Genomic DNA, 17,576 nt, shown 5'->3' with positions numbered 1-17,576 from the left:
TCACGTATTTGAACTGAGTCAATCTCTTCTCTTATTTTTTTTATACGAGATTAATCATTTATCGCAGCTAGCATTTATTATTGATCTTAAGATTTAATTAAAATAGGATTGAACCAAGTCTAATAATCAGATCGGATGGTACCAAATACTGCACCTGCACGCGCACCTTCATTCAGTTACCTTACACACCGTTGCAACTACTGACGCGCGCACTTATATACATACTTAGACACAGACTATATCTATACTTGTAGTAGTACCAGTAGCAGAGTGATGTAGAAGCTGGGAGTGGATAGTGGATACCACCTTTCAGTTGCAAGTCCCTTTCGTCTCTTGCGTGGTCGCTAGCTCGCGGCAACTGCTCTGCCCTCCCTCTGCGTACTGCATGCCACGGCCGGCCGGCGGGCCTGCCTGCAGCTGCAGCTGCAGCAGCTAGCAGCTAGCATCGATCATGGCAAAGGTACAACAATACAAAGTAGCTTTCAGGTCGGTTGCTGTTATACTTGCTGCACACCATCGGCGACAGGCTAGGGGTGCTTTTCAATAATCCAAATGCAATTGCGCGCCGCTCTGTGCAGGTACGATATCATTTTGAGACAGAGAGAGCCCTGCTGAATGCATTGATAATGCGATGCAGACAAGTCTCAGTGACAATCTGGAGTCCTGATTACCAGCATACTACCTTCTGCGTATATTGGGGGCGAAAAGTAAACACTGATGGAGTGATGGATATGAGATGCGGTTATATTACAGAAAATGGACGGAGACTTTGGAGGAGAATGCATGGCAAGGACAAGAAAGTGGCCGGAACGGAAACCTTTGCGTCGCCAAGATGCTAAAGGGTTGGAACAAGAATTGAAGCGGAAACCTTTGCGTTGCTAAGATGCTAAAGCAGGGCAGAGGAAGGTGCAGCGGCATTGTGCGTGCATGCGTCCAAAGTGATTTTCGTAGCTTCCTTGCTGGTTTCGCCAAAGCCAAGAATGGAGAGCTATATCTAGGCTGCTATTTTCCCTGTCTGGGAGAGTGTTTAACTTGTGTATACACAGGAAAATAAATAAATGGATTTGAGTTGAGGGGGCAACTCATGAGAGGAGCGAGGAAGGACGGAGGAACATATATGTATGATTGATAATATCATGCAAGTGAATAATAATGCGAAAAAATCTACGAACAAAAAAAAAGAAATGTGAAAAAAGGCCACTGATTAGTTATACTACATATATAAAGGATTAGGATCTCCATCAGCCCAACTTTTTGTCTCAACGTTTTTGTGTGCGTGCAGTGTGGAGCTTCTCGTTGAGTTGTCAGTTGTGGCTGCCGTCGCTTCTGTATGATAGATAGATGGGCCGTCCGTAGTTGGGATCCCATGTCTCGTGGGGCAGGCCTAGCCTATCAATGGATCTGAGACACACTTCACATGTCACTCGGGCTCTCCTCCCTCCAAAGCCCAGCAGTAGCAACACCAGCCCATGTGGAGAAGCTGCTGGCCCACCGGAAGCTAGGGCAATCACACATTCACACCAGCAGCGGGCGGGCAACATCGAACCCGCAGGTGTCTTCACACCTTTCCTAAAAAAAAGTTGTCTTCAGACCTGTGATTTATATTGACTACATGTTGTCGTATGTACTAGACTAGATTTAAGTTGTCGTGAACTTCCGATTTATTGGTGATGATATATTCATAATTGTGTATTACTCTCTCCAATTTTTTAGGTTTTTATTTGTATGTTAGCTCCTTATTAACACATCCGTCGGTGACTCGAGATCCGTGGGTGACCGGCGTGTGTGGGTGTGACATTTCACCCGCAGGTCTCATTGAGGACGAGCGTAGCTAAATATTATGGGCGTCGTCGAGGGTTTGCATTTAGTCCACCCGTACCTTAGCCGACCCATTGCCATTCTTACTAGAAGCGCCATCCCTTTGCACAATGTTGAGCCACCTCCCTTATGTAGCCCTTCCATGACCTACGGTGCATCCATCTCGCCCAAAACTATAAAATTCTTTGTGTGGCTAGCGATACATAGTTGTTGAATTGAATTCACCACTTACATAGAAAGAAGTAGCTATCCTCTCCGTCGATAACAGATGGGAACAACGTTGCACCTTCTTGCCGAATGTCGTTGTACTCGCCAGTCGCTGCACTACCAGAAAACTGAGATTTCACGAGGGGATAATTTTTCATGAGAGTAAAACACACACTCATTAAATTAAGGCCCCTTTGGATTGCAAGGAAAACAAAGGAAACATGTAGGATTCATATTACTATGGATTCAGTTATTGTAGCACCCTTTGGTCCACAGGAAAACGTAGGAAACTTTTGTTTGTGCTTGATTTCACATGAAAACCATAAGAAAAAACATACACTTAGATCCCATGTTTCTTTCTTCCTGTGTTTTTTCTACAAGTGATCCAAACACCTATTCCTACAAAGTTTCTGTATTTTTCATTCCTCTGTTTGGCATCTGCATTCCTATCCTATCCCTTTGTTTTTTCTATTCCTGTACTTTTTTCAATCATGCGTTCCAAAAGGGGCCTAATCATTTTTGGGGAGGCGCTATAAATCACGCCATGAAAACCTATTTTCATCAGGGTGCTTTGTAAACCACCCCAAAATTTTGTTATTTCATAAAGGTGTTGCATAAACCGCCATAAAATAGTATTAGCATGAGGATTATTACAAATTCTCATGAAAATAGTTGTCCTCACCTAGAAATATGTATTGCAAGCACCACTATCATTTGGCAGGATGAATTCACGTTCACGCCTAAAGAACCATAGGCCGCACGCTTTGTTTGATGCTCGCGCCAAAGAGGAGAATAGTCTGCCATTTTTTTTTCTGTTGGCCCATCATACAACACAACCCAACCCGAACACAAAGCCAAAACGCCTGCTTCCAAACCCTATCCTCCACCGTCCCTAATTCTATTGCGCTTGTCACCTGTCTACCGTCCGCCACATCCGCCGCTCGAGCCTGACACCCCTCCCCTTTGGGGCCTCCTGCTCCTGACCAGCGGCGCTCGGGTTCATGGGGGTGGTGCCCTGATCTGTCAGGAAGGGGTGGCTCCAACATGGCTATGGCCACTCGACGACGAGGCCGCATCGGGCCTTCACTCTCCCTCGCTATCCTCACATGTTCGGGGCACCAACACAGAGGATCTTCGTTCGAGTAGTGAGGAGCACCACGCAGTATCAGTTATTCAGAATCATAGTTTATGAGTAAATCCAATGTAACCATGATCTAAGTTGTATTTTTGTGTGTAATGCAGTTCTTTCCGCAATAGGTGGAATAAGAGTTCATAATCATAACATGAGTACAATTTTTTTCCTTTTTTGTATGAGATTATATCTTTGTTTATTGTTGACTCTGGTGAGCTATTTCCTTGATCTGGTGAGGAGCATGACTTCCTTTACCTATGCTGCTTTTAATATCTTCAGTGTTCATATTAATTGGCTTATTCTGCATGCAACACTGGGAGATAAGGTTAGGTGGGCATATGACAGATTTATATTATTGTAAAAATTCCCAAGGTTTTCATGTCGTTCTACTATGCCATTCGCAGAAGAATTATGGTTCCTTCCCTAACAACTGATTTGTAAATTGTAGCTGGGCCCATCACAGATCTATGTTATTGTATAAACTGATGGCAGGTACTATTATTATTTTATATTATTTGTCCATGGACTTCAAAGCCATGCCCATGCCCTCATTAACATGAAACATGGTTCAGGCCAGCAATTCTCGGTTTATTAGTTTGTTCAGGGAAGAGTCTGCATTTGCAATACTGATCTGTCGCACATTACATGCATTATGCCATTATGTGTTTTCCTTCTAGCCCTATGCAAACCTATGGTGAGCTTCAAAACAAATTTAGCTCTCTATTCCAATTTCTTTTGTGCTGATACATGTATTCCTAAGCAAACCAATTTGGGTGAATATATACATGGAGTTTGCCTCCACCTGTGCATTTTCTAACATTGTTGGTTCATATATATTTAGGACAATTGTCTGTTGGACATCCAAAGTGATGGTCCTTTGCTGGCGGACACATATTTTGGAGCATTTTGCCAGAAGACACTCTGGTTCGGTAAAATTAGGCCACATGACAGCGTGGACCGGTTGCTTCCGGTTGAGAAGAGAGAACAACGGTGAAATGACACCCTTGCCCTTGTCGCTTTCTTCTTCCTCTCTCCCTTTCTCTTTTTTCTGTTTACTATCCCCGCCACCCTCTCCGCCTCCCGCACCCGCCGGCGCAGGACGGGCCTGCGAAGTAGTCGTTGTCGTCTTCGGCTTCCTCTAGGACTAAGTCCCACACGCTTCCCATTCCGCTCACCCCCTTTTCACGTGAACACGCCGGCGCCACGGATCATGCTGCTCAAGAATGGAGGCGTGGCCGGACGATTTCCTATGCCCCATCACGCTAGAGGTCATGACAGACCCCGTCATCCTCCCCTCCGGCCACACCTTCGAGCGTCGCAGCATCCAGCAGTGGCTCGACGGGGGGGGGGGGGGCACCTCACCTGCCCCGTCACCAACCTTCTGCTGCCGCCCTGCCCGTCGCTCATCCTGAACCACGCGCTGCGCTGCCTCATAGCCACCGTCTCGCTTCCCGCGGCTGCTGTGGCGGTGGCTCCTGTCCCTGCTGATGGAGGGGCGCATGCGAGGCAAGAAGCGATGCCGGCGGCGCCGGCTCGGTCCGCGTCGCCGGTGCCAGCGCTGCTGAGGCTGGCCAAGTCCGGCGTCGACGGGCGGAGGGAGGTGCTGGAGTCTGGCAACACGGCGGTGCTACTGCGGCACGTGGAGGCCGGGGGCGAGGCAGCGGCCCGGGCACCCCTGCACCTCAGCCTGGACGGCGACGACACGCGCGTGGGGCTCGTGGCCACGGCGCTCTTCGAGCTCTGCAAGCTGTTGGAGAACCGCCGCCGCGCGGTGCGCGAGGGCGCAACGCCCGTGCTCGTGGACTTCGCCGCCGACGGCTCCGCGCGTGCCGTCGTACGAGAGGCGGAGAGGGTGGCGGGGACAGGAAACATAAAAAAAAAGAAAGGGAGAGAGGAAGAAGAAAGCGTCAGGGGCAAGAATGTCATTTCACGGTTGTTCTCTCTCTCCTCGACCGGCTGCTGCAACTGGTCCACGGTGTCCTTTGGCCTAATTTCACCGAACCAGAGTGTTTTCTTGTAAAATGCTCCAAAGTGGATATCTGACAGCAAAGGATCATCACTTTGGATGTCCAACACACAATTGTCCCTATATATTTCTTGTGTTTTCTTCTAAGGTTGTTGGGCTCCAGTGAGCGACACCTTGAGAAACCGGCACCACCAGCATGTAAGGTTAGGATCCAAATCACTTGCAAATGAGATAGTAGGACTGGATCAGGTATGTCATTCAGCCACTTACCGTTTTTCTTTTTCAGGCCTGGTTCACTTTGTAAATTTTTTTGAACCCGATGAATAGTACCACTTTCATCTTATTTGGCAAATATTATCCAATCGTGGACCAACTAGGCTCAAAAGATTCATCTCGTGATTTCTAACTAAACTGTGTAATTATTTATTTTTTTTACCTACATTTAATACTCCATGCAAGCGGCTAAAAATTGATGTGACAGAGAGAAAGTGAAAAAATTTGGAATTTGGATGGCATCTAAACAAGGCCCCATTCAGATTGCTCATGGTTAATTAATGTGGATTGTGTTTCTGAATTTCTACTTCCTAATTTGTATTCGGGTGCCAGGTACGAGTGCATGCTCTGTGCATCAAGGACAGGTGAGGGCCACAGACCAGGTACATGCATGTCTGTTGAATTATTTTTTGTTATAACGCATGCTTAATTTTTGCTATGATGATGGTACGAAGATGTGGATTTCTTTCTATCGATATAAAATATTATCTTAGTCGTATTATGAAAAGGTCTATACAGTAGAGTCTGTGAGCCTGCGACGTCGCGCTTTCCGTAACTATACTAATTTCATAAACTTTGCCTTTTAGATTAAATGTCACTTTAACGTTGGTATTTAATTTCATAGTATTATTATGTTATCATGCAATCCATATGTTTTTAATACAAAATTTAGTTTTCCTGTGACAACGCAGGGGCACTAAGAGTATAGGATGCGGGTACGCACGTAGGCCCGGGCCATGAATGGAGTAGTGGTAGCGGTAGCTTGCGGACAGACTTGGCTAGTCGTCACGCGTCTTTACGCGACAAATCAATCGATCTGAAATAGTATGGTACAGTATTTTTCTCAAAAAAAAACAGCCAAACTTATCAGTCTAGAACTAACAAGAGTAAAAAATCCAAGACACTCTGATGAGAGCGACACGCGGGCGACGTGTCCTTGAGTGAATTGAGGGAAGTTGTCAAGCACAAACGGCATCAGAAAGCAATAGGCCGTTTTTGTTGTTTATTTCTGCCGTGGATTGTCAGCAGGGCTGCAGGATTTGACCTGCAACGGCTCGCTGCACAAGCGGGCGAAGCAAGAGAATGGAGCGATGGGGGTGACTTGGTGGCTCTTGAAACGGAATGGCGCCGCACGCCACCCCTGGAACGATGGACGAGCCGGCGTGCTGTGATGTGAACCAATTCGAAAATAGTTGATTGCCATCAAAATCATTAAAAATCGATATTCTTTACTTGGATTAAAAAGGTGCTAATAACTTTGCGATATTAGCTAAGCGATTGAGTCTTCACCTTTTAATTATTGTTGAAAAAGTGCCATTCTTATTTTTCAAATAATGCAGTTTTCACTTTTCAATTAGTCAAATGATTCGAAGTTTGATCAAAGTTATATAAAAAATCCTACTAACATTTATGATACAAAATAAGTATCACTCAATTAATTATGAAATATATTCTTATAGTAGACCTAGTTAAAGACATAAATGTTGATGTATTCGGTATAAACTTTGATCAAAGGTAAGCTAGCTTTACTTGCACAAATCCCACAACTATTTTTTATGGAAAGAGAGTATATATATATATATATATATATATATATATATATATATATATATCATTAAAAGATGATAGGTTTGGCAGTATAAAAAACCAACATTTATAATGTGTAATAGGTATCGTAGATAGATAAGATAAATCATGGAATATAAGGCGTAAGAAACCTATTTGAGATGCAAATATTGATAATATATTTTATAAATCTGATGAACCTTAAAAAAAAGTTACTTTGAATCTAAATCTAGAATGATATTTTTTAAGGGACGAAGGAGTGTATTTTCCAGGCCATTGTCCACTCGCACGTGGAAGGTGGAAATCACGCGGAACGGATGGCAGAAGACAAGGCAGGGCGGGCCCTGAGTCCTGACCGTGTGGGATGGGATGGGATGGGATTAGATTGTACCTGTCCAATTTTTTACAATTTAATCTTTTTTAAAGAAAATTTATGTTTAGCTTTGTGGGAGACGTAAACTCATCTTTGTATCATAGGGGTCGGCGTCACATATCTTAGACTCCGAGGTGCTGAGCACAGCAGAGCATCCTAGGTGGTCTGGATGTGGCCGTTGGTGCTAGAATATATGGCGTCGAGGTCAGTGCCAAAGATCTTGGCGCCGGGCTCGGCGTCACAGACTGCTAGTGTGTGTTCTCGATGCGCGGTAAAGCAGAGATAGCAATGGCATGGCCGCACGTGCCCGAGGTCGGCGCCATATATTCTGGCACCGAAGTACCGGTCACGTTAACGCCACCTAGGATGCTCTGCTGTGCTCGGCCAGATACCTCGAAGCCAAGATCTGTGGCACCGATACGTGTTACCTCGGACGCCGCCCGAGAGTGAAGATGAATTTACGTGTCTCATATGGCCAAGCGAATTTTTTTTTCGAAAAAGGAGTTAAATTATAAAAAAAAAATTGGGTCGTGGCCGTTGCGCTGCAAACGGTCAAACCAATCAGGCGCTACGCCAAAGCGACCCACCCAAAGGCACAACGGCTACAACTCCCTCTCCTCGCCGGGGGCATATCCGACATGTGCTAGCGGCGCCTCCTCGTCTCCCCATCACCGGCCGCCAGCCACTTCGCCGCGCCTTCCACTTTGCATTTGCAACCAAGGGGCAAGGGGAGGGAGGGAGGGAGCTGGGAGCCCAGCAGGCAGGCAGCACGACGACCTGGCCAAACCAACCACCACCCCCAAATTAACCCCACCTCGCCATCTCTTCCAACTCCACCACGCGCTTACACAACCGCGTCGCCGTTCCTTCCACTTCCAGCGCCGGGTCGGGTCCCCTCCCCTTCCAGGCTTCCATATAAACCAGCCACCCCCGCACGAACCTTCCCCACCAAATCCAATCCACCGCACCGCCGTCCTGCGTCTTCAATTCCATCCATCGGAACCCAATCCAAGCCCGCAGCACAAGCGGAGAGGGGGGATCTCACCAAAATCCGGCGACCGCGACCACAACCATGGGCTCCGCGAGCCGCGCCGTCTCGTGCCTGTGCTGCCCCTGCAAGTGCCTAGCGTGCGGGCTCTTCAGCTGCCTCTGCAGCATCCTCGTCTCGCTCGCCGTGGCGCTCGGCATCCTCCTCCTCATCCTCTACCTCATCTTCAAGCCGCACATGATCGCGGCGACCGTCGACTCCGCCTCCCTCGCCCAGTTCTCCCTCTCCCCGTCCTCCACGCTCGCCTACGACCTCAACGTGACCATGACGGTGCGCAACCCCAACACGCGTGTCGGTCTCTACTACGACGACGTCCAGTCCCTCGCCTTCTACAAGGACCAGCGCTTCGGCTACGCGCCGCTCGACGCCTTCTACCAGGGCACGGAGGCGTCCACGAAGCTGTCCCCGGAGTTCCGCGGCTCGCAGCCCCTCCAGGGCGACGTCACCGCCGCCGAGTTCAGGCAGGAGCAGTCCGCGGGCAACTTCGCCGTCAACGTGGATCTCAACGCCAAGCTCAGGGTCAAGGTCTGGTCGTTCAAGGTCCGCGGGCCCAAGGCCAAGATCACCTGCAAGCTCTCCGTCCCCGCCCCTGGTGCCGCCAACGCATCGCCGTTCCAGCCCACGGATTGCAAAGTCTGGTTCTGATTTTGGTCCTCGGTTTCGGTTTCGGTGTCGATCTGCTGGTGGGATTTGCTAGAGATACTAGTAGTAGATAATATTACCAGCTGATGCTGCTTTTTTCTGCGGATTTATTCTTTCTTTCGTTGATTCTCTCGGTCGATTTCGATGTCGATTGTTCCGCTGTACATCGCCGGCTGCTTGCTTTATTAGATTATATATATATACTGCTTAGATGCTCCCCTATGCATACATTATGATTCGGACTTGTTTTGCATCTTTATTCGTACGAGTACTTGCTGTTAGTATACACTATTATCTGCTTCATCTTGCAATTGCTTTCTCTTTCAGTTTTACATACTAGAAAAAGTTACTACTGGGCCGCCGAATATCGTGATCCTTTGATGCCCCCCGGAATTCAGACGATTGCTCTGCTCTGTTCCTGAAGTCTTGCCATTCGAATCGGTTCATGTTCAGTTGCGATCCTCGCTATCATGTTCCAATCCCAAAAAATTCGCTAATGGATCATCGTCACGAAACATTGGTGCTAGGTGCTAGCTGTTGTTTGGCGCACCCGCGCAGGCGCGACGTGACGTGCTCCACCAAGTCACGGGTCGAGAGAGTAGATATTGCACGCGGAAAGCTTGCGACCTTTCTGCCCCCTGAAAACAGCAGCGCACTTTACTTCTTCTTGTTCTTCTAGTGTCTACGCTATTGGCCAATTCCATTTATCCCCAACCTTTCTACGACGTGATCCAATTGCGCTTGGTTTGGTTTCTTCCTTTGCTTGGTGTGTGTGCATCTCTGTCACAACACAAAACAGTTGTCACACCCGTTGACGGATGGCCTGTTCGCTTGGGTGGATAACTCATGGCTGAAAGTACTGTTAACTGATTTGTTGTGAGAGAAAAATATTGTTGGTTAGCTGAAAAAGTACGGCGAACGGGGCGGGAATCAGGTCCGCATATTCTCAAGTTCGCACGCTTCAACTGCAAGCCTGCCCGTGCGTCTGATGATCGGGTTCAACTGAAAGTTATTTCAATTTCTTTCATTTTTTTGTGAGCATAGCTTTTAGGTGCAGTGCAGGTGACCAAAAATATCTACCGGTGGTTGGGTTCTACGGTCCTGTCTGTCCTGCTCATGACTGAATGCAAAGAACAATGCAGGAACCATGACGAGCTCAAAACGACAAGACAATGGTGGATCGTGGACAGCGAATAGCTTGTGCCCTGGTGGCTGGTGCTTTGGCATGTTTGGAACGAAGAAATACCAAACAGAGGAATATGAGAAAACGTAGAAAAAAGTTAGGAATAAAGTGGTAAAACAGAGGAGCGGAAAAACATAGGAAAATATAAGAAGAGGTGTTTGGAATGTAGGAATAAAAAATACAGTAACGAGGATAAATTAGAACTAATTTGGTAGTTGTATGTGGGCCCTCTTCAATCAGTCTTGCCAAAGTGGCAAGCAAAGCCGATCAGCATCCAACGTTGCTGGCTGCTGCCTCAGACTTCCGCGGCGGAGACAAAACCAGAGGTAGCAGTGGATTTTGTTTTCCTGTGAAATGAGCATCTGGCTACATGATTCCGGAGGAAAGGGTTGAGTGATTCCCTTGTTCCAAACAGCAAATTTGGTGCCGTTCCATAGGAATGTGAATTCCTATGCTTTTCCTTTGATTTTCCCATTATCCAAACGGCCCCTAAACATCCAAGGACAAGGACGCCGTGGGCCACGTGCACATAGAGTCGGTCGTCATCTAGTGTCAGGAGGTGTTTGGTTTTTTCTCCTAAACTTTAGTCGTTGTCTCATCAAATGTTTAGACATATGCATGAAGTATTAAAATATAGACTAATTACTCGCTCGTTAGACACTGTTTGGCTGGACAAACTTAATCCCTCCACTAGTCCTAGGGCGCGTTTAGTTGCCATCAAAGTTGGCGCCGTCAAAAATCTAAGGGCACTGTAGCGCACTGTAACATTTTATTTGTATTTAGTAATAATTATCCAATCGTTGATTAATTAGGCTCAAAGTGTTTGTCTCGCAAAGTACAATCAAACTGTGCAATTAGTTTTTTATTTCGTCAACATTTAGTACTCCATGCATGTACCACAAGTTTAATGTGACGGAGAATCTTCTTTTTGCATAGTGCCAAAGTTTGATTCTGGAGTAACTAAACAAGGGCCTAGATCCATATACGAATTGAAGAAAGGGAGAATTATGTATTTGGCACTGAAACAAATTAGTCTTCTGTATTTGGCACTAAAAAATTTGAACTTTCTTATTTGGCACCAAGTTAAAATTTCCTTACCTAGATAGCACTGTCGTCCATTTGAGCCAACAATGAAATGACATGAATGCCCTTCCCGCACGCACGCACGTGTCGCTGAGCGCCTGAGCCGCCGCGTGCTCTCAGTGCCCTGCGCAGGTGTTAGCTTGATGACATCATCATGACGTCGTGCCTATGTCATATACTTATCTTTTCCTCTTAAAAATAAAACCAAAAATACATAAATACCTTTCCCCACCCTCGTCACCAGGGCCAAGAAGACGAAAGCAAGCAAGCGGAGCACTTGCTAACGCCGGCGGGGAGTACGTGCTGGCCCCGGTCTACTGCGTGGGGCCGCTGGTCATCGGCGGCGACGGCACGAGCGCCGCAGAAGCGGACCAAGAGCGCGCGGCGGAGAGGCGGCGGCACGAGTGCCTCGCGTGGCTCGACGCGCAGCCAGAGAAGAGCGTCGTGTTCCTCTGCTTCGGAAGCAGATGCGCGCACTCGGCTGAGCAGCTACGAGACATCGCCGCTGGCCTTGATAGGTCTGGGCAGCGGTTCCTGTGGGCTGTGCGGACGCCGCCGGCCGGCACCGACGACGGCGATTTGGAGAGTCTCGACACGCTGTTTGCAGAGGGGTTCTTGGAGTGGACCAAGGACCGGGGCCTCGTCGTGCGGTCATGGGCACCGCAGGTTGAAGTACTGCCCCACCCGTCGACGGGCGCGTTCGTGACGCACTGCGGATGCAACTCGACGCTGGAAGCCATCACGGGGGGGGGGGGGGGGGGCGATGCTGTGCTGGCCGTTCTACGCGGAGCAGCTGATGAATAAGGTGTTCGTGACCGAGGGCATGGGCGTTGGGGTGGAGATGGAGGGGTACACGACGGGCTTCTTCAAATCCGAGGAGGTGGAGGCCAAGGTGAGGCTGGCGATGGAATCTGAGGAGGGCAGGCGCATCAGGGTCCGAGCGGCAGCACTCAAGAATGAAGCAATAGCAGCGATGCAGGACGACGGCTCATCGCAAACCTCGTTTGCCAGGGTCTTGTTTGATGCAAAGAATCTTCATGAACAGCTTGGCTAGTGAATAGTGATCGGCTCCTCTTGGCATCCTCTTGGAATGAACTCCTCGCCGGCGTCACGGCACTCGTCGTCTGCTTCTTCTCCATTAGCAAGTGAAAGGTATTTATGTACTTTTGGTTTTATTTTCAAGAGGAAAAGGGAAGTATATGACATAGGCATGACGTCATGATGACGTCATCAAGCTAACACCTGGGCAGGGCACTGAGCACGCGGTGGCTCAGGCGCTCAGCGACACGTGCGTGCGTGTGGGAAGGGCATTCATGTCATTTCATTAGCCAGTTGACGTCGTTGTTGGCTCAAATGGACGGCAGTGCTATCTAGGTAAGGAAATTTCAACTTGATGCCAAATAAGAAAGTTCAAATTTTTTATTGTCAAATACGGAAGACTGATTTGTTTCAGTGCCAAATACATAATTCTCTCTCGAAGAAAACGAACCCCACGAGATCATCCTATGCGTTCTGAGTTTTTGGTGAGGTGGAAAATAAACAGGGCTGGCCGGCCCGGGGCGAAACAAAAAAAAAAAAAAAAGGGGTCCTTCTAAGCACATGCTAGTCACAATACTGTATGTAAGGACGTGTTTGGTTTACGTCTGCGCACTGCGCTGCACCTTCCGCACCACAATTTTGACGTGCGTTTGGTTCGTGTGAGCTTGCCAAAAGTTCGGCGACGAAATCATACGCCGCACTTTTGGTGCTGCCCTTGTTGTGGCTCGGGGCGCGTAGGCGCGGGCCAAATAGGCCCTAATTCCCCTAAATACGTATGAAATATTACTGACAAACACTTAATTTTATTTGAAAAACAATATTCATAAAAAACAATTCTTAAATTACCTTCAAGCTACTGCTACCTTACCTTCAAGCGAGCACGAGCTAGCCAGCAAGGAATCATCAAACTTGAGTGCTACAGCAGTCAATTCCATCACCGCCGGATGCTGCTGGGCCAGTGGGGCCTTGACAGTTGACAGGTCATATACCTACAGTGTACATACTTGGAGTGGGGCCCCTTGGAATCGGGGGCCCAGGGCGATGGCCCCGCTTGTCCGCCTCAGGGCCGGCCCTGGAAATAAACTAATCTTTTTTACCTTAATCTTTTCCATCTTCCAATACATATGCATCGAAGGAAATTGCAATGTTTCCAAACAAGCCTTTTAGGATAGAGCTTCTGCTATGTTCCAGCTGCGGTGGTTGCAACGAAAGAGCTATGTTTCCAAACAAGCCTTTTTTAGGAAATTGCAATTGCAATGTTTCCAAACAAGCCTCTAAGGAAAGAGCCGAACAAGGAAGGAAACAAAGTAGACGCGCATGGCCCATCAGCCCATGTTCGTTTGGGCCTTCCCCGTCCGCGTCTTTTGAGATTGCGTATTGCGTATCAGCTTCCCTCTCTGTCGCTATGGAGTAGTGGGCCAGTCAATGCGAGGCCCACTGCGTGTTGTTGGGCCTGATGGAAAACGAGGTACAAACAGAAAGCCGAGCCCAGAACAGTAGAATGTACTCCTAGCACTGGTTTTACGAGTACAAATGTTTTCGAGGGAATTACTTGTATGGCCTAAAAAAAACTGTGCCTTTCTTCTATGGTTATTTTTTTTTTGAATTTACCTATAAGGCCCGAAATCAAAAATCTCTTACATGTATGACCTTCCGTCCAATTCAACCACTTAACGTTGTTAAATGAGTGGTAAAATGACCATTTTACCCATCACAAAAAAATACAGAGTTTAGTTTGTCTGTTTTAGATTGAGAGTAATATTGTGTAAATAAGGTCACACGTAATAGTACATATGGTTTCAGTGTGCCAACTGTTGAATTTTTTTTTAGTTTTTAATATATTTTTCAAAATTATACCCTGGACCTGCTCAATTACATTGCATAAATAAATAACTTTGAAATTTTGTTTTCTGGGTGGAAGAAATTACTCGCCAGTAAGACGAGTTTACAAAAATAGATTTACATAAAAAACAACCCAGTAAAAAGAATAACTTAAAGCATATTCACTAGTACAATTACAAATTCTATTATTATATCTAGAAGAAAAAATACAACTACTGTCCACCTGGGCCTATAAACCAACCTATATAGCATAAAACTCGTTAAACTAATTTGAACTTGACATGCTGGTCGGACGGGGCCGCATGCAGATCAGCTGCTCCTGGTGGGCCGTGACCCCGTGTTGGTGCCGCGCCGCTGCGGCTGCCCGTCGCACAGGCCGGCACCGCCGCCCAAGACGCCGCAGCAGCCCGCCGGCCGCCTGCGACGCTGGGGGGGCGACCTCCGGTCAGTGACCACCGCACGCTCGCCATCCGCTCGAGCAGATGTGGTCCGCGGATAGGAATGCGACGCCCGGATCTGGCGACGCAGAGGAGTCCGCCGGCGCCGGGCAGCCCCCCATCGGCGTGGCCGTCCTCCATGCACCACCGACCACGCGCCCCACCTTTTTTTTCTTGGCCGAACAAACGCGAAAACTTCACGAGCGTGAAACAGGAGGTAAGAAGGAAGCAGGGGCAATCTGGACTTTTTGTGTAGCTTATAGGGCAGAAGTAACGGTAGAAGCTGACAGATTTGGACGGAAGGTCAGGTAAGAGATTTTCGATTTCCGGCCTTATATGAAAGTTTTTAAAAAAGAGCTATAGAAGGAAAGCACAGTTTTTTAAGGCCATACCTGTAATTCTCTCAATGTTTTTTTTACTGCCGGCCGGTATTGCACAAGTAAATAAACAAATTCTTCTTAAAAGGTAAAAAAATAAATACCCTAATTGTACACATCGAAGACGCCCAGGTCCCTGCACTGCACTGCCGACACGGCGAGCAATGACACATGCCCTCATTCACGCCGCCACTGTCAGTAGGTAGGGGAAGTAAAAGTAGCCCTGCCCACGACCACATGCAAGTATGCGACAAGAGGTAGGCCCAGTGGCCCACCAAACATTCCACCCGTCAGCCCAGAAGCCAATGGCCGATATCACAGGCACATGCTTGCTTTTTTGTTTTTAGTCCAAGAGAAATGCTGAAATATGCTAAAAAAATACTACAATACGGATTAAAATAAAATACTACTAATAGTGTGGAGTAGAACAATTCTAATGAGCTGCATCGATGCACATGCTTCCCCTCTTCCCAAAGCAATCCCTAAAGAAAAAGGAAATCATCCGTCTTTTTGCTCGTCTTTTCTTCACATACCATGATGATGATCAACGTCTAAACTCTAAACACATCCAAATGACATGAATGAGCAGGCACACACGATAGTATTTTTTTTTCTTTTCCAATCTTACACGATAGTAAATTTAGTTTATTACCAGTACAATCCGCAAAGCACGATAGTAAAAGAGCAAGCAGACAGCTTGCATTAAGCTTTGCCGCTACGTACGTGGACTGGAGTAATTAATAGCCTCCACTCCGATCCTGCTATGCCGATCGACGTCGCTCACGACGACGACGCGCATGGCTGCCGGCGGAACCCCAGCCTCTCTTTCTCCAGGTCGTACTCCACGAGGTAGTTCTGCTGCTGGAAGCTGCCAAGGATGATGGCCGGGCCGCCGCCCTCGTCTCCAGCGCCGGAGCCTCCGAAGTCGGTGACGACGGCGAGGCAGATGGCCTCGGCGGCGTCGGCGCCAGCGCCAGCGCCGGGCACGGGGGCGCGCCCCGCGACCACGAAGTAGTTCTCGAGCGGGAGCTGCATGACCGCGCCGCCCTTGAAGTGGAGCGACAGCTCCGGCAGCGCCATGGACTTGGCGCCCTGCGGCAGCGCGAAGCAAGGGTGCAGCCCCAGCCCGTCCTCCACGTCCTTGGACCGCTTGTACCGACCGCCGACCGCCGCCACCACCGCGTCCGACACGGGCTGGAACACCGTCGGGTCGAGGTACGTGAACGTGGTGCCGGAGTCTACGATGGCGCCGCCGGACCCCGCGGCGTTGGCCGCGAACGCCCGCGCCGGGAGCCGCACCGCCTTCCCGCCCACCGTCACGCCCGACAGCGCCAGGTAGTAGTACACGGCGTACGGCTGCTTCTCGCCCGCTGCGCTCTTAACCAGGGGAACGTACTGCATGCCGTCGGCGCCGGCGTTGTCGCCGCCGAGGACCAGCGAGCCGCTCACGGCGGCGTTGTCGTCGAAGCGGCGGGACAGGAGGCAGTAGGAGAACTTGGGGAACCCGAGCTGCGCGGGCACGGACGGCGCGCCGCGGCCGAAGCCCGCGAGGCCCGACGGCGGCTGGTGCACGGACACGAGGCTGCACCCGAGGACGAAGCCCGGGACGGCGCGGCCCGGCGCGCGCAGGGTGTCGGCGATGAGCAGCCCGGCGGTGGAGCCGGAGCCATAGACAACGGCGTAGGGCGGGCAGACGTTGCTGGCGGTGGCGGTGGGGGTGCAGTTGGCGCCGCGGGAGCAGGGGACGCCGCATTTGGCGAGTTGCTCGGCGGAGTGGACCCACAGGCAGGAGGGGTTGCGGCAGCCGACGAGGCGGGAGGAGGAGTTCTTGGGGTGGAAGACAGGCACGGCGGCGGCGAACGGGGAAGAACAGTTGCGGCAGTCGTAGTTGGAGGTGCACGGCACCCACGTGAGGTGGCTGCCGGTGTCGAGCAGCACGGGGAGCGGCTGCGGCGGCGTGCCGAGCGACGCCGTGAAGGCGTAGCCGCCGTAGGAGTGCGGGTACAGCCCGGCGGTGGCTGGTATTGACGTTGACGGGCGGCCGCCTGATGATCCTTTCTGGCTGTGGTGGCCGGGGCGGCCCCGGCGCTTGAGGTGCGACGCGCGGGCCAGCGACGCGGCGGCCAGGCGATACAGCGGGTGGTGGTGCCCGGCCTCGGCCAAGTGAGGGAGGTGGCGGTACAGCGGCAGCGTCGTGGCCGTCGGCGCGGCGGTGGGGAAGAGAGGCGCGATGACGAGGAGGATGAGGAGAGGCGGAAGCAGAGGTGGTGGAGCCATGGTGGCTGGCTTGGCTGCTGCTGGATGACGAGGGGTTTGGGTTTTAAGTAAACCAGCTGCCAGGAGCAGCGCGTGCTAATATGTCTGTGATTCTTTACGATGGCCGATGGGACGGGAGTATATGTGCCTTGCTTGGGTTGGTGGACATGGCGGTGGCCGGTGGAGCCCCACCTCCTCCGCCACCGTCTCCTGCTTGGCCGTCCTTGATGATGACTAAAAATGACCATGGATTGCACCGGGTCACGGGCGCGCGGCAGGACGCAGGACGCGTGCGCGGCGCGTTGAGGTCACCACTTCACCCGGACCTGGGTCTC

At 49.8% G+C, this 17,576-nt stretch overlaps 2 protein-coding genes and 1 pseudogene across 2 annotated transcripts; 2 read left to right on the top strand and 1 right to left on the bottom strand.

Moving 5' to 3' along the window:
- The first annotated feature begins 4,380 nt into the window (after positions 1-4,380).
- LOC136492521 (U-box domain-containing protein 8-like) lies at positions 4,381-5,177 on the top strand (annotated as a pseudogene).
- Positions 5,178-8,252: 3,075 nt separating this feature from the next.
- Positions 8,253-9,253, top strand: LOC136494155 (NDR1/HIN1-like protein 2). The gene has a single exon (XM_066490314.1). It carries the CDS (start codon positions 8,408-8,410, stop codon positions 9,026-9,028), a length of 621 nt encoding a protein of 206 aa, XP_066346411.1. The 5' UTR covers positions 8,253-8,407; the 3' UTR covers positions 9,029-9,253.
- A 6,316-nt stretch (positions 9,254-15,569) lies between these two features.
- On the bottom strand, positions 15,570-17,354 carry LOC136494153 (probable aspartyl protease At4g16563). Its single transcript, XM_066490311.1, has one exon. It carries the CDS (start codon positions 17,260-17,262, stop codon positions 15,766-15,768), a length of 1,497 nt encoding a protein of 498 aa, XP_066346408.1. The 5' UTR covers positions 17,263-17,354; the 3' UTR covers positions 15,570-15,765.
- Between the last annotated feature and the right edge of the window lie 222 nt (positions 17,355-17,576).

The sequence above is a fragment of the Miscanthus floridulus genome, chromosome 11, assembly GCF_019320115.1.
Source record: "Miscanthus floridulus cultivar M001 chromosome 11, ASM1932011v1, whole genome shotgun sequence".
NCBI classification, from domain to species: Eukaryota; Viridiplantae; Streptophyta; class Magnoliopsida; order Poales; family Poaceae; genus Miscanthus; species Miscanthus floridulus.
This window is presented reverse-complemented; position numbering and strand designations above follow the sequence as displayed.